Raw genomic sequence first — 16,289 nt, forward strand, 5'->3', positions numbered from 1 at the left:
CTCTTAAATCGAACTAACCGGACCACATTGCAGAGAAGTGTACAGACTGCAGAGACAAAAGAAATTTCAGAACACATTGCAGATAAAAGTGTCCATGTAGCCAAAGGATGCATTACATATAAATTTGTGTTGTCCCTTCCATTTCGTACCGGGAGAAATGCAGCCTAATTTTTCTGCTATATTACACAGTGAAACCGCATAGTCGCGGAGACAAAAACAGAAAACCTGACAGGTAAAAACATCGGTTTTGCAAATACAGAGTTCTCCAGTAGGTCCCCCTGTTCTCTTTTCGCATGCTACATTATCTTCAGACCTCATTATCTAAGGTTATATCTTCACACCTCATATCCAGGATTAACCTTCTGTTGCACATCTCCATAGCTTTCCAACTCAAGCATGTCCTCCATGCCTCCCAGGAACAATGGCAGCCTCTGGTGCAGCTTCACAGGCTGAATCGAGAGGATTCTGCTCTTGCCATCTGAACCCCTGCCCCCTGCCTGCTCAGCAAGGAAACTCAGAGGATTTGCTTCATAGACCAACCGAAGGTGATCCCTGGGGTTCATGGCAACTCCACCGTATATCAGCGTCCGGTGGAAATCAGCAACCAGCGAGCACACGTACCGTGCCGAGTACTTCTTCGGATGCTGTCCCTTGCCTTGTCTGATCGTGTCAATGTACTTCCTTAGGCCCTCAGGCCAGTCGAAATACCGTGCATCATTCACCGAATATATCTGTCCTGGCATAGCTCAGGATTACAGCTTTTCAGCAAAGATGAAAGCATGCATTTCTAAGTTCAACACAGTTAATATTTCAGTCATTCAGTTATAAGAAATTTCTCTACGTCATGTTCTCAAACACAATGCAAGCACTCTTGCCGCTGTTCAACTAAAACATCTCCTCAAATTACTGACATTGATAAACTGTTCATCCACCAATCCATAAATTGAGAAAACTTGCGCTACTAGTGTAAGTGAATTTAGGTGACATCTGGTTAACATTTAATGAAGACTAAGGGAATTAGCAAATTATTGAATTACAGCTTATTAGTTACCTCTTGGGGGTATTTGGATGGAAGGATGTGTTAGAACAAATTCTCCAGTCAAGTGATCCAAGGTGAAGCCATGGGTACCTGCACCGAAGCTGATACAGAATATGGTGGCAGATGAATACAGCACATACCCCGAAGCGACAAGGTGAGTGCCGCTTTGCAGTGAATTGAGCTGAGCTCTCTCCTCTTCAGGTAGATGGTCAAGCTCTGCCAGCCTATTGTATATCCCAAATATTGTTCCGGTGGGAATGGATACCTCAATGTTGCGAGAACCATCAAGCGGATCCGTAACAACAACATACGGGCCGTCGTTGGAAACCCAAATGGGGAGATCATTTTCTTCAGAAGCCATCACTGCAACCTTTCCAGATCTTCGGAGTGATGACAAGATGATCTCATTCTAAATTGAAAAATATGTTAGTCTTGATGTTGTTGGAAGCTATAATGCAAGTTAGTAGCATCAGACAAACAATAACTGTTTTTTTTTTTTGCAAATAGGAAGTGCTTCTGTTGATGGTTCACCACAAATGCAAGTAGTATTTTGTTGAGAATGCAAGAATGAAAATGTGGGGAAAGTCTCTTGTGTGCACTTTGCACAACTTACCTCAAGTAAACTTAATTAGTAAATGAACATTTTACACTCCAAATGAGTGCTACTCCAGCTGCTAAGCGTATGACTGAGATGTGGTAACAATCTCACAAAAAATGGACCTATTCTTTTTTTTTTAAAAAAAAAGAAGAAGGATGAAATGCATGTAGATAGATGCGAGAACCAGAATGCAGACAATAATAACCCACGCAACCCTGACACTGCACGCACCGACAATTCGTCGAGCGGCTTGGGCGCGTCCCGCCCGGCCGCCACCGCCACACCACCCCCCGCCTTCCCCCGCGACAGCTCGGCGTTCCCGGGCGACGCCACGAGCGCGGCGATGCGCTTGCACGCGCTCTGGACGTGCGCCACGAGGACGACGAGGTCGTCGGCCGCGCCAGCCTGGCCCATGTACTCGAGCAGCGTGGGCGGCGTCTCCGCCGCCGCGGTCGCCGCGGCCATGCCGTCGGCTGCTACGGCACGCGCCCGGGAGACGGGCGAGTGGCGGAGGAGGGGGAGGAGGAGGGCGCGAGAGGGAGGCGGCGGTGGCGGGTAATTTGAAGTTGGCGGGAGCGGAGCGCGGTGGAGGGGGAGGAGGGAGAGAGAGGATAACGGCATAGTGTAGCCAGTGGTAGTAGTGGTTGGTTGGTTGCTGGATGATGCGTGGCTCGTGTGGATATTGCCCTCCACGTTTCATTGCAAAAATTGGAAAAATATATTAAAAAAATTTATTTTATTTTTTAATAAGACGTTTCATTGTAGTATTTTTTAAGATATATTTAGGCCCGTTTTGCACGGCTTTATCTTGAGCTCCATCACTCTTAGATCATAAGCTTAACCAAACTTCACTCAAAAATAGAATGGAGTTGACTGAAGAGCTCTCACAAAATGAATTAGATAGGCATAGCTGCGTTTAGGTAACTTCAAAATTTCATTCTAGACCTAAAATTAAATTTCGAAGTTAGAACCATTCTTAAAAAAATATCTAAAAATCTACCATTCGATCATTATAAGGAATCATACCTAGAACATTGGCGTCACTTGACAATGTTTTTTCTCAAATGCTAACATTTTTAAATGTGATTGTTGAGAATAAGTTTAGGTAGAATTTTTTTAAGAGCGCCGAAAAAATCCACTAAAAATTAATCTTAAACTCAAATCCTAAAATTTAGAATGAGACCAGACTTTTAGAAATAGCAGTGTGCAAGAGAGCTGGCTTATATTTGTCCACATGTTGCAAAGCGTTGTCAGACGGAGTTATCCTAAGACTATGTTCTTTCCCTCCAACTTGCAAAACAGAGCGAATCATTAACGCACGATGCTATTTTAAAAAAAAAAAGATTAATATGATTTTCTAAAGCAACTTTCGTATATAACTTTTTTTTAAAAAAAATTACACTGCTTAGCAGTTTAAAAAGCACGCGCATAGAACGCGCATAGAAAACGAGGGAGATAAGTTGAGAAAGAAGGAAGAAAATCTCCTTTAAGGCTGTGGTCGTCCTTCTTTCCCAACACACTTTTTTTCCGCCCACACGTTTATTCAACCTGCTAAACGATATGTTTTTTTTTCACAAGTTTTTTTTATAAGAAAGTTGTTCTAAAAATCATATTAATCCATTTTTTAAAATTTATTAGACTAACATTGAATTAATCATGAGTTAATAATAATATTTGTTTTCCGTATGTGGAGGTGGAGTTCCTAACTCAACTCAGCAACTAGTATACTATCACTTTTTGCAAGTCTTCCTAAAATGTCAATAGATAGTGAATACGGAGCAGTACAAACCCAAACCCAACGAGCACGCGTGACCGTCAACCCACTCGTGTCCACTGAAGAATCGGTCAGTCTCGACTCTAACCTGCCGTGCTTTGCCCGGTTGCACTAATAACAGGAGACCAAACCCGATCAAGACTCAGCCGACCAAGTTAATTACCAAAGCGACCCTTTTTACCAGAAAAAAAACAACATTTTTCACCTACTGTTTCTGATGAAATCCACACAATTCCTGCAATATGCCCATCCAGAAGAACAGAGTAGGAAGTGTGTTGATCTTTTCCCTTCTACCATACGCATAGAATTGCAGAACACTGCTGCTGGATCTCCTCTCTCTCTCAGACAAGAGTTGTCTTTGAAGCAAGCAATGCAAGTACGTACTGTGTCCTCAACAAGAAATTGAAAGTTCAGAGACGGATTTTAGTTGGGCATGATGTGTCCATTAAGGTAAGCAATCACCCACATAACACCCCCACAAATAATATAGTTTCAGAACAAGTGCAGTGTTACATCTGAAGAAATATCGTATCACTACAAGGCATATATTCCATATGGACAATATGATCGAACTTGTGAACCATCAGACATGCAAAATTAATTAATTATTTTTTCCCTTGTTTTTCCTTGTTTTTGCTGCAATTACAAGTAAGCATTCTTGATGTGAGCCCGCCCCGGCGTGTAGCAGCAGTTCTGATAGATACCTGCATCCTGGAAAAAAAATGTTTTTCTATCATCAGAGAACAGGTCAGGGTCATGTTGACCTCATCTTGTAGATATTACTCCAACTCTTAACATCATGAAAGCATCATCAATTAATAATCCCCAAGTGAATTTCATCTCAAAACAGTCTCAATTCCAAAATTTCCAGTTCATCAGTTTGTCAAAAAAAAAATTGTCGCTTTCGCGCTCCTACTCTATATACCACCCCATCTGCTAGTAGTTGGATGCTGCCTCACACCTCTCCTCCTCTCACCTTCTCTTCTACGTCACAAAAGTTGACACCTTTGCCCCTCTCGAACCAAACGGATTTCAGTACAACCCAAGCAATCCAATCCCATTTATTTTTTCCTCTCAAAAGATCACAATTTTTTCATCTTCTTCTCGTGATATCCTTTGTTTTTTTTTCATCCATCCATCCATTCCCCTTTGCACGGTTGAGCTCGTCTCACAGTTGTTAATTAACAGCACAAGAACATTTTTTTCCTTAAATTTCTATTTAATTTCTACTACTTGCGAGCGAGAGCCACCTAATCTTGGTGCCCACCAAGCATAAGCTTCATCATCTTCTTCTTCTTCTTTGAAGTCGTCTTCTTCCCTCCTCCTCTCGTCGCCTCTTGGAAAGAGAGAGAGAGAGAGGTGATCGAGTTGCAGCAATGGCGAGGAGGGCGCCATGGCTCGCCGGGATTGGGGCCGTGCCGTTCTTGATCATCGTCGTGGTGGCGGTGGTGGGCGCCGCCGTGCCGGCGATGGGGAGGTTCGTGGTGGAGAAGAGCAGCGTGAGGGTGCTCTCGCCGGAGCACATCCGGGGGCACCACGACGCCGCCATCGGCAACTTCGGCGTGCCGGACTACGGCGGCACGCTCACCGGCGTCGTCGTCTACCCCGACAAGAAGGCCACCGGCTGCGCCGAGTTCGACGCCAAGTTCAAGTCCAAGTCTCGCCGCCCGGTCATCCTCCTGCTCGACCGTGGAGGTAGGAGATTGATTTCAAACTTCCAATGATTGATTCAATTAGTTTGTGCTTGTTTTGATTTGCATAAGTATTTTTCAAGAAATTTGTGTTCCAAAGTCTGCAAGTCTGAACTGAACAAACTTGAGAAGTAGTATTAGTTTTTGATGATTATTTGGATTTTGAGAGTTTGGTTTGGTGATGATTTGATTCCAATGTTCTAAGTCATGCCAATTTTTGTTCTGTTAATGGATTGTGTCAATCCAATGGTTAGCTAGTCCACTGATTAAAAAAACAACAAAAGAAATGGTTAGTAAGAGAGTATCAAGGTAGGCATGATGGTTAAGTTGTATAGTATTTTAATTCTTTGATGTGGATTGTTGTCCAACTTTAGAAGTCTGAAAGATTGCATTCATATATATTTTTTTTATTGTGGCGAGGGAAGGGAATTTATAATTCAGTTCTGAAAGCAGAGTTGAACGATGGTAGACCAAAACTTTTTAATTTATTTTTGAAATTGTTTGAGAACTGAGATCACTTACTCCGAATCAAATTGTTTTGTTTGTTTCGCCTGGAAAACAAGTCCAATATTGCAGAATACTACCTAACATAATATCAATAACTAGGACGGAATCTTAGTTCAGAGCCATTATTGAAGACATGTTAACCACTTCTTATTCACTACTTATAAGATTCAAACACACACTTAGTTTAATTACTTTCGGGATTCGGCTCAACTTTAAGCATTTCGACGAGTTTGTTCCTTTCTTTCCGTCAGAGTTTCAGATAACTCTGAACCAAGGAAAGCGAGAATAGGTTCTTGATACATATGCCGTACATTTATCCATTGCAACTTTGAATTTTGAATCTCATACCTGATTCGGTATTTGATCCAACCACTGCAACGCACTTGATCACAACTCCTCCACTACCAATTAGTAGGTGTCTCTCAATTCCTTCAAGCCAAAGGCAGCACTGAACAACCTGTTCATCCTTCGTTTCCAAGCCACTCTCCATCAGATTCTGAACTTTGCACCAGGACACTTTTACCATCAGATTATGAAATAGGAATTGCAAATTGACCCACTTATTCTGTACTAATATACTGAAATTCTCACTCAATTCAGTTCATTTTAGTTGCAATAAAGAAGAAGCAATTTTAATATTTTTAATGCAGATAATCAGCTTCATCGTTTGAATTTTTATTCTTTAACTTATCGGTCAACTATTTGAATTTTAAATCTTTATTTTAAGTATATTTTGGTTATTTTTTACCGTAATTTATTTTTCAGCATTAACTTTTAAATCGCTAAGAACATGTATATAAAAAATTTACCAATAAATTATTTTTTAATCGCTAATAAACATTATGGTTTAATTTCTTTTGTCAGTAATAACCTTACATACTATGACTATGTGGGATGTAAGTGACCAACCCGCGAAACCCACCTGTAGTAAATCAAAGTAAACCACGAGCCCGTTTATTTTGTCCTATAAGTGGGCTTACGCCGGGTTAGCCACTTACGCCCCTGTATGTATGTGAGCCTGACAAACTGTTCCGTTTGTTGATATTCAGAGTGCTACTTCGCGCTGAAGGCGTGGAACGCGCAGCAGGCGGGCGCGGCGGCGGTGCTGATCGCGGACAACGTGGACGAGCAGCTGCTGACGATGGACACGCCGGAGGAGTCGCCGGAGACGGAGTACATCGACCGGATCAGCATCCCGTCCGCGCTGGTCAACCGCGCGTTCGGCGAGTCCCTCAAGAAGATGTCGTCGCCGTCGCCGTCGTCAGAGGCGGCGGTGGAGGTGGTGGTGAAGCTGGACTGGCGCGAGTCGATGCCCCACCCCGACGAGCGGGTGGAGTACGAGCTGTGGACCAACAGCAACGACGAGTGCGGCGCCCGGTGCGACGAGCAGATGGAGTTCGTCCGCGGCTTCCGCGGCCACGCCCAGATCATGGAGAGAGGTGGCTACGCCCTCTTCACCCCGCACTACATCACCTGGTACTGCCCCGAGGCCTTCAAGCTCACCCAGCAGTGCAAGTCCCAGTGCATCAACCATGGCAGGCAAGTGAACATGCTACTTCCTTCCTTTCAGATTATAAATCGGTTCAATTTCTTTTTTTTAAAATCATACTTCCTTCATTTTATATTATTATTAAGTCGTTTTCACTTTTCTTATATCTTTCTTTTTGTTGGAAATGTTGCTAAATTTTCTATAAATTTGGTTAAACTTAGTCTACTTATAATATGAAGTACCTCTTTTTTAAAAAATATTGGACGTTGTTACTTTTTTTTTACAAACTTTTGACCATTCATTTTATCAAAAAAAATTTATGCAAATAAAAAAAATAAGACATGCTTAATTACAAAACATTTGACGACAAATTAAGTTACAATGAAATAAATGGTGATTACATTTTTTTTCAATGGCCAAAAACATATAAAAAAAAGTTAACGACGTCATAAAAAAAACGGAAAGAATATCATAGTATCCTCTTCTTCGTCTCCGGTGGGGACACCATCATGCGCCATGGATCGATGGAGTGGTTGATCGAGCTCCGGTGAGGATGGGTGCGTGCAGGTATTGTGCGCCGGACCCGGAGCAGGATTTCGGGGAGGGGTACGAGGGGAAGGACGTGGTGGTGGAGAACCTGAGGCAGCTGTGCGTGCACCGGGTGGCCAACGAGACCGGGCGGCCATGGGCGTGGTGGGACTACGTCATGGACTACAAGATCAGGTGCTCCATGAAGGAGAAGAAGTACAGCAAGGGCTGCGCCGAGGACGTCGTCAAGGCCCTAGGTGAGAATGAGATCCATGGTACCATACATTCAGTGTGCATATGCTCATCGATCAGTTCATCGTTCTTCGTTACTTGCTCTAATTTGCCATTACACGAAAGACGCACCTTGAGTATTATACTCCCTCCATCCCAAAATGATCATCATATATGTTTATGCATCAAGACCAAGGATAATTTAAATTGCATCAATCAAGACATCATATACACATTCTCTCACAATGTATGTATCAATTAAAACACCATGTCAATTACACCCTAGTATGTACAGATTCTCCCATGCTACATTAATTGTATTCCGAGAAATTCATGTCCATGCAATTATATGATGATCAATTTAAGATAATTTAGATTTCTTTATATGATGATCAATTTGGAAAGGAGGGAGTATTATACATATCACAGGCATGTACCTTGAGTATGTCTACAAAGATATAGAGGCCAGCAAAAAGTACTTAAATTCACTAATGGGAGTGGTTTATATTTATGACGTCATATTTTTCATCAAAAAATAGACAAATCGTTTCGTGTATCAAACTAAAGCTGAATTGAACACATCTTACTACTATAAATCTGGATAAATATGAATACTAGGATGCGTCGGTTACTATATTTTAGAACGGATGTAGTATGTGCATATGTAACTTTTAGAAAAGATCCACTTTCCTAACTCCATATTAAAAACATACTGCATATGCAACTTTTCCAAAAGATCCGCTTTCCTAACTCCATATTAAAAACATATGTGCAATTGTGCATATGTAACTTTTAAAAAAGATCCACTTTCCTAACTCCGTATTAAAAACATATCCGCACATGCGTATTATCTGTAGACACTATGATTTGAATTTGGTGCTTTTATAATAGCAAATGTTCTTTTGTTCTTGACCTTTTTCTTTCCTTAGGTCTGTCGCTTGACAAGGTGCTGGAATGTATGGGCGATCCAGAGGCCGACACCGACAACGCCGTCTTGGCCAAAGAGCAGGAAGATCAGGTATATATGCAAAGTGACTGAAACTATACTGTTCATGGTGTCATTAGGAGAAGAATTTTTTTTAGCGTTTTAATCTTCAGGTGTCAGAGATGTTGGCCAGTCACAATCTCGCAGATCTCTTGCATTACATGATGTGTTAAGCCATTAACGTCGGTGGTTTTGGTGCCTTTGATCAGATTGGCCGTGGATCGCGAGGGGATGTGACCATCTTGCCTACTCTCGTCATCAACAACGTCCAGTACAGAGGTTGGTTGGCACATCTCTTTCGCCAAGAATGATAATTAAGAACAAATTAGTTACTTGCAAACACTGAAGCTGATTAGAGATTCCTAACAACAACAAAAATAGCTTTCTGTAATAATTGACTGTAGCTCTTTGAGTAAAGATCGAGATGTTATATTCCATTATCTAAAAAAACAAAAATGGTTGTGAAAAATGAAGGGAAACTGGAGAGGACGGCCGTGCTGAAAGCTGTCTGTGCGGGCTTCAAGGAGGGCACTGAACCTCGCGTCTGCTTGAGCAATGGTGCGTAGAAAACGCAGAGAAACATATTGTTTTGTTTCGTGGAATTCTGAAAAATTGGAATGAAATTCTAATGAAATCTCTGTTTTCATTTCTTCAACTGTAGATATCGAGACGAACGAGTGCCTGCACAGGAACGGCGGTTGCTGGAGAGACGAGAAAACCAACGTTACGGCTTGCAAGGTACTACATGGTTTTATAGATTAATTGTATCATCTCGATGTAATTGTCTGATATTGATAAAGCTTTTTTAATCTGATTTTTTTTGGCGTCGTGTTCACAACAATGCGCAGGACACGTTCAGGGGTAGGGTGTGCGAGTGCCCAGTGGTGAATGGCGTCCAGTACGAGGGCGACGGGTACATCGGTTGCAAAGGTATAATTGGTCGATAGGCCATGAAAATTCTGTAAAATTCATGCATTCCAAAGGAACCTCGATTTCAGGCTCACCATGTTTTGAATTTTAATGTAATTGCATGTTTGTTCTTTTTGTTTCAGCTGTTGGGCCAGGCAGGTGTACGGTGGACAACGGAGGCTGCTGGTCAGAGACTAGGGGTCATCAGACGTTCTCTGCTTGCTCTGTAACTCTCTAGCCTTCACTTGCAGAAAAACCTCTCGTTGTTTGTTATGATCTTTGCTAATCACTCTCTGCACAATTTCATAGGACACTGCATTGACTGGATGCCGATGCCCCCCGGGTTTCCAAGGAGATGGCCACAAATGTGAAGGTAAACATATTTCTGAAACTTCTCTGAAGAAAAATAACTTCTGAAACTGACATATTGGCATACAATTACTACTGGACTATCAAGTGATTGATGGGCTAGTAGTGGTGGGTGTAGATTAACAGAACTGATGAAATACTGAACAAAATTCTGTGCTCCATGTGTTACCCTTTCAGATTTGGATGAATGCAAGGAGAAGCTTGCGTGCACTTGCCCTGACTGCCACTGCAAGAACACCTGGGGCAACTACGAGTGCAAGTGCAAGGGCAACCAGATCTACATAAGAGGAGAGGACACATGCATAGGTGATAATACATCACATAAAAATCTACTCCCTCTATTTCATAATGCAAGACTTTCTAGCTTTTACCCACATTTATATGGATGTTAATGAATCTAGACACACACGTGTCTAAATTTATTAACATCTATACGAATGTGAGTAATGTTAAAAAGTCTTATATTATGAAACGGATAAAGTAAGATAGTTCCAATTTCATGTGACGATGGCATGAAACACGTTGCTTTTCGACATGAAAATATGAAACATAGCTAAATTTTGGGTTTATAATGCAGCCAACAGCATGTCAAGGTTCGGCTGGTTCATCACTATATTGGTGGTGTCGTGCGTAGCCGGCGTGGGGATTGCCGGCTATGTGTTCTACAAGTACAGACTCAGGGTATGTTTTTTCTAACAAGAAAAGGAATATAATTAAACTGAAACTGTTGCAAGTATGTGATGTTGAAAAAGAAAAATGTTTGATGTGATTTGTGCAGTCGTACATGGACTCGGAGATCATGGCCATCATGTCCCAGTACATGCCGCTTGACAGCCAGAACAACGAGAACCAACCCCTTCGACAGCATGATTCAGAGGCTTAAGGTAACTCCAGCAATTTACTCCCAACCAATACAATTGCACAATTGTGCCCTAAATTTAATACCAGATAAGCTAATAAGTGATCTCTTAAAATGTCTGTGATCTAGGGACCTGGCCATTTGATGGAGAATTTGGTTAGCTATATACCTTGTGAAGAGATTGATACAAAGATGGGCTATGAGTTCAAGGGAACTAGTTATGGTGATCCCAGACCATACTCAGCAGATACTTAAGTGTGCTTCCAATGATTTTAGCTTCATTTTTGTATAGTAAAAGAAATGGTTTGTACCGAGCCACAGTGATTGAGCAATAGAGAAGTAGCTAGGTAGGCATTTCTGCTCTCATGTGGAACGACATACAATACAATACACACAGAATTTTTAGAAAAGAAAAATACAGGTGGCGGTGTATCATAGTCATAGATAACCATATTAAGAAAAATATGGATGGCGGTGTATCAAAAACCATAAAATAAGGTGTTTCTGTCTATTTGGAGTTGTTTTGGCATGCTTTCCTGAAAACACCAGGCTCTTGTTTTCAGAAATCCATGATAAGAGAGTTGATCACTTGCTGGTTTTCTTGTGGGCTATGATATCGGCCGACGGCCAAGTATCTAATAAAAGATTCTTGATCAGGGCCATGTGGAGTGATCATAAAACCTCCTTCTTCAGTGGCACTTATTGGGCAGGACAATATTACCAGATTAGGTTTTGTTGGAAACATTTCCATTACTTGCTAACTGAAGGAGCACTCCCTGCAGAGAGCTGGCCTTGAGCACAAAATTCCATCTATTGCTAGACTACCCCAAATATAAAAATGAGGCAGGAATCAGATCAACCCCATGGTCAATTCAAAATATGACCAGTCGATATAGCACCTTAAGAACTTAAAACATTAACAAAAAGGGTAGGGGAGTTGCAATCAGCATTGTTTGGATGGCCCAGGAATTGAAGGGCTGAGATCATAGCAGATCTCATACTAGAGCACCCAAGTAAACATCTCCCAAAAGAAATGTACATGTTTATCAGTGATTTTATTTATCTAATTAGCATACCAATACAAAGGAAAAGAAGTGCAGAGACTAAAGAAAACCTCACTTTTCTCAAAATAGAAAAAATAAACCACAAAATCTTCCTGGGGCTAAGTGAGATCTTACAACAGTGTATGGGAGTTTTCTATTTGTATAGCTCTGAAACTTCACGAGCAAACTTGTCCATGAATTGGCATTTCTTGTCAAAACCCCAGCCTGGATTGTTCTGCAAAAGATATAAGGAGAAACAAGAACGAATTCATCTCAATAAGCAGCACCTTGCGTTTCTTCAAAGGAAGGTGAAACTAATAGGAATACATAAACACACTGAACAGGGTCTCCAGACTTCTTTTTGTAATATGAATACAGGTAAAAAGTTCTAATGGCTATGAAAATATTTTATCAAACAAGATGATGACAACCAGTATGGTAAATTTTGCACATGTGATGATAACAGAATCTCCAACATGTAGAGTACTTCAGTCAGGTGAACTAGCCAACTTAAAGCATGTGCACTTCGCCATCTTTGAGAGCAATAGGATAAGAAACTATCAAATATATCATCTCAGATGGCAAGTGATGATAAACACAGACATGTTATAGAACTAGCTTAGTAAGACCAGACCACAGGGCATGTCAGACTACAGAGGGACTTTATGCCTTGATGGTTGGAACGAACCATTAAATTGTAGATACGTTGCATTAAAAAAAGCTAAATTGATCATTTGTGTAGCTAGAATTCAAATTTCAAATGCTAATTGAATACAGCTCTATTTTTGAAAGCAAGCTTAGAAAGGTTGATACTATAATTTCACATGTCTATCAAGTTAGAAAATTAGACAGGAATTGTGTTATTCTATCACCACTGGAGATTCAGAAATCAGAAGTTGAATTATAAAGATGACAACATTCAAATATCAGACCATTAATATTATGAATAATGTTCTCTATAAAAATGTGTATACTGTTCAGAGCATCAATTATAACAAGAAAACAAACCTTAAGAGACAGTAGAGTTTTATCAGTAAACCGCTTTACTGAAGAGGGTATATTTCCTGGGAGAGTGTTGGCCACTCTTTGCAGCTCTTCTTCTTGTTGCTTTGCAGTTACAACATCAGGGCCACTGTACATATCTATCAGCTCCTTCATATGGGGTGCCCTTGCCATTACATCTTTCACAGCTTCCTATTAGTGATACAGTACATTATACTGGGTCAGTTGTATACATCCCCAAAAAAAAAAAACTCATTTTAGCAGCAAGGCGAATACAGCTGCAAGTTCAAGCATGTACTGGTTCATGTAATAGTAGAAGCCTATGAGACAAGTGTCTAATGTGGTGTCATACAGGAATTTCCAAACAGGGACTTAAAGCTGATTAGCAGAAACATGGAAGCGGAATAATAGATATTCTTTTAGTTCAATAAGTCCAGAACTGCAGGATATACATAAAAGCTAGAATGACCCAATCCTGTTAAAATCTCTAATCTAACGTAGCCAACAGTCGCTCTTTACTTGGATTTTAGAACAAGTTGAAACTTATCTGGAGATTACAGTTTAACCTCATCAGAAAGGAGCAGGCACAATTACTAAGTAATCAGCTGGACAGCGTTCATGCAACAAAAATAATAAATCCTTTGTATAAACCTTATATCCGCTCCATTTGTAATGCATAAATCAGCTTACCGAATAACATGTTCTGAAAGGTGAAACAACACAAAATCTACTAATATCATTTTCAGCCCGATATAGGTATATCAGTGCAAAACTAGGCCAATCTGGCTGTGAACATACTTACGTACCATGGCAATATGCATCTGCAAACTCATTAGAATTATTTCTGAAGCCTCAATCAGGCTGAATGATTATTCCAAACAGGGAACAAGTCTATTAACATGCTCGAGTTCATCAGTTTATTTATGAAAACTTGATAATGCAGCTAGGATTCTAATGCCATCCAACTATAGACTTGCAGCGTTGCACCCGTTGAGCATGCTATAATCCTATTGCTGGAAAAACAAAGTATCATTTACACTATTTATGCAGGCTTTCTCCGGCATTTTCTAATGCAATCTGGTTCCTCAATGCTGCAAGAGAACATATGTACCAAAACATCTACTCGCACAAACATTTCTGTGGAGAAAAATAATATAGTACAAGGTCCATCAAAGAAATCACCTCCCATTCCTCCTGGTTCTGGATGCCCTCATACGCAACTATGAATGGCTTCACCTTCTGTAGCATATCCTCCAATGACATAGGTGGCTTCTCTTCGATATCTGGATTATTGAAATTCACATGATACTCTGGCTCAAACTCGATCTGCATACATAAACCCACAGGAAACAAATAATTCAGGAACCTTGCATGAACGGCCAGATCTAACAACTCTAACAATTTTGCGGATTCAACCGCATTGCTGCACAGACCATGTTATTGGTGTGACAAGCCTCCAGATATGCATCCTGCTTCGGGTCTGGCAGCGCGTTATCTGCGGCCTCATCAAACGCTTCGTTAAAAATCTTCATCTTGTCCTCGCCGAGCCGCTTCTGGAGTCTGTCGCCATCGGCATTGTCCCCCAAGTAGATCCCATGCTTCTCCTCCATATCAGCAGAGCGGCGGCCGCGGCCGCCATCACGTCCCCTGCCGCGCCCACGCTCCCTACCACGGGCACCACGACCCCTGCCGCCACGCCCGCCATCGTCGTCGCCGCCACCGCCCAGGAGCTCCATGGCGCGCTTCACGGCGTCCTCGGGCGACAGCTTCGGCTGCCCGCTGGGAGCGGGACGCGCCGCCGACGCGGCCTTCTTCTTCTCCTCGCGGCGTCGGATGAATCGGTTCTCCTCCTGCGGCATCTCCACTGGCGGCTGCTGCATCCGCGGCACGCCGCGGCCAGCGCCAGCGGAAGGGAGCGTGCGCGGCGACGGCGGTGGCGGTGGCTCGGAGGACGAGGCCTCGGCGGCCGGCGCGTCGAACAGCTTGGCGGGGACCGGTTGCTTGGGGGCGACCTCACCGAGGGGCGGCGGCGATCCACGGCCGCGGCCGGCGCCGGGAAGCGGCGGCGACGAGACCGACGGGATCACGGCCTCCCCGCGGCCGCGGCCGATGGGGGCCGGGGAGGAGAAGGGATCCGCGCCGCCGCCGTCGTCGTCGTCCGGGACGGGGCTACCGGGGGCGCGCGGCGGCGTCGCGGAGGGCGGGAGGCCGCGCCCGCGCCCGCGCCCGGCGCCGCCGCCGCCGCCGCCGATGCCGGAGAAGGAGGCGAAGGCGGCGGCGTAGGAGGTGGGGAGGTGCGCGTGCCGCCTCGCGGCGGCGGCGGCGGCGCCGATGGCTCGCATGGTGGTGGGGAATGGGTTTAGGGCTTGGAGTGGAGCGCGTGCGTGAGGTGCTCGACGAAATGGTTGGGCTGGTCCGGTGCGATCCGGTGGTTTCTGGGCCGTTGGATCGTACGGATTGTTCTTGCGCGTTATCATCACCGTTGATTCGTGAATCAGGTTTTTACTCCATGATTATTATTTTTTTGGATTGTATGGCAGACGCATAACACCACACTCACACCCGTGAATACGTCTCGTAACATATGCTCTAAAGATGAAAATCCTGTTAAAAAATCATCTATACGTGTGTAATATTCGTAAGCACCAAAATTTCAATCTTCGTGGATAGAATCATGCACTCACGACTCTACTTTTTCTTTTTTTCCCCTATGATTTTTCCATTGTTATGATCGTTTTACCTGCAAAAATGAACAAAGTGAAAAGAAACTAAAATGATTTATAGCAATTTTATGTATATGTTTCTTTGTTGATTTAAAAGCCAAAGAAGAAAATAAATTATGGTAAAAAAACTCAAAATTAAATTAAAAAAATAAATATTGGCTATAGCTAATAAGGTAACAAACATATAACAAGAAAAAGTGTATTGATGTAAGCATACTAGTGAATCTTGACAGAGAGAAAAATGGGCATGGACGCGTAACAGCGTAAGAACATCTTCAACGGCCTTTCTATTTTACTCTTCAAACCAAAGTTTAGCAACTGTGGATAAAAATTATATTCTCTTCATCCCACTCTTCAAGCTATCCGACTGGACAAACTCCTTCCCTCACTTACCAGACTTGGTAAGCCAACTACACTTGCCATATGTGGGTCTAACTACCTCCTATTATCTTTCCTCCCACTTGCGATGCAGATTAAGTGGAACTTTGCTGCTGCGCGCCTCCTCGCCACCATGGTTTCCCGCTCGCAATCCCCCCAACGAG

General features: G+C 42.7%; 3 protein-coding genes across 3 annotated transcripts; 1 reads left to right on the forward strand and 2 right to left on the reverse strand.

Annotated features, from left to right (window-relative positions):
- Nucleotides 1-64: 64 nt before the first annotated feature.
- Nucleotides 65-2,297, reverse strand: LOC127776042 (fructose-1,6-bisphosphatase, chloroplastic). The gene is made up of 3 exons (XM_052302358.1): nt 1,869-2,297; nt 1,052-1,448; nt 65-736 (listed from the first exon to the last, which is right to left on the reverse strand). Exons 1-3 carry the CDS (start codon nt 2,256-2,258, stop codon nt 336-338), a joined length of 1,188 nt encoding a protein of 395 aa, XP_052158318.1. The 5' UTR covers nt 2,259-2,297; the 3' UTR covers nt 65-335.
- A 2,071-nt stretch (nt 2,298-4,368) lies between these two features.
- Nucleotides 4,369-11,490, forward strand: LOC127776040 (vacuolar-sorting receptor 6-like). Its single transcript, XM_052302355.1, has 14 exons — nt 4,369-5,106; nt 6,659-7,148; nt 7,666-7,883; nt 8,787-8,875; nt 9,052-9,121; nt 9,317-9,400; nt 9,504-9,580; nt 9,691-9,772; nt 9,895-9,977; nt 10,061-10,124; nt 10,298-10,426; nt 10,698-10,801; nt 10,899-11,004; nt 11,109-11,490. Exons 1-13 carry the CDS (start codon nt 4,788-4,790, stop codon nt 11,001-11,003), a joined length of 1,914 nt encoding a protein of 637 aa, XP_052158315.1. The 5' UTR covers nt 4,369-4,787; the 3' UTR covers nt 11,004; nt 11,109-11,490.
- Nucleotides 11,491-12,015: 525 nt separating this feature from the next.
- On the reverse strand, nt 12,016-15,381 carry LOC127776041 (uncharacterized). Its single transcript, XM_052302357.1, has 4 exons — nt 14,458-15,381; nt 14,207-14,350; nt 13,031-13,216; nt 12,016-12,257 (listed from the first exon to the last, which is right to left on the reverse strand). The coding sequence occupies exons 1-4, from the start codon at nt 15,364-15,366 to the stop codon at nt 12,177-12,179; spliced, it is 1,320 nt and encodes a 439-aa protein (XP_052158317.1). The 5' UTR covers nt 15,367-15,381; the 3' UTR covers nt 12,016-12,176.
- Between the last annotated feature and the right edge of the window lie 908 nt (nt 15,382-16,289).

Source organism: Oryza glaberrima, chromosome 6 (assembly GCF_000147395.1).
Source record: "Oryza glaberrima chromosome 6, OglaRS2, whole genome shotgun sequence".
Lineage (NCBI taxonomy): Eukaryota > Viridiplantae > Streptophyta > Magnoliopsida > Poales > Poaceae > Oryza > Oryza glaberrima.

What these genes read in the sequence shown, in the direction of transcription:
- LOC127776041 (XM_052302357.1), bottom strand. Translation starts at nt 15,366, where the DNA reads ATGCGAGCCATCGGCGCCGCCGCCGCCGCCGCGAGGCGGCACGCGCAC. An exon ending in CTTGTCACACCAATAACATG is followed by an intron (nt 14,351 to 14,457) that starts GTCTGTGCAGCA and finishes TTATGTATGCAG; the next exon opens with ATCGAGTTTGAGCCAGAGTA. An exon ending in AAACTCTACTGTCTCTTAAG is followed by an intron (nt 12,258 to 13,030) that starts GTTTGTTTTCTT and finishes TATCTTTTGCAG; the next exon opens with AACAATCCAGGCTGGGGTTT.
- LOC127776042 (XM_052302358.1), bottom strand. Translation starts at nt 2,258, where the DNA reads ATGCCGTTATCCTCTCTCTCCCTCCTCCCCCTCCACCGCGCTCCGCTC. An exon ending in AGCCGCTCGACGAATTGTCG is followed by an intron (nt 1,449 to 1,868) that starts GTGCGTGCAGTG and finishes TTTTCAATTTAG; the next exon opens with AATGAGATCATCTTGTCATC. An exon ending in CATCCAAATACCCCCAAGAG is followed by an intron (nt 737 to 1,051) that starts GTAACTAATAAG and finishes GAGCTATGCCAG; the next exon opens with GACAGATATATTCGGTGAAT.
- LOC127776040 (XM_052302355.1), top strand. Translation starts at nt 4,788, where the DNA reads ATGGCGAGGAGGGCGCCATGGCTCGCCGGGATTGGGGCCGTGCCGTTC. An exon ending in CAGTGCATCAACCATGGCAG is followed by an intron (nt 7,149 to 7,665) that starts GCAAGTGAACAT and finishes GGGTGCGTGCAG; the next exon opens with GTATTGTGCGCCGGACCCGG. An exon ending in AGATGGCCACAAATGTGAAG is followed by an intron (nt 10,125 to 10,297) that starts GTAAACATATTT and finishes TTACCCTTTCAG; the next exon opens with ATTTGGATGAATGCAAGGAG.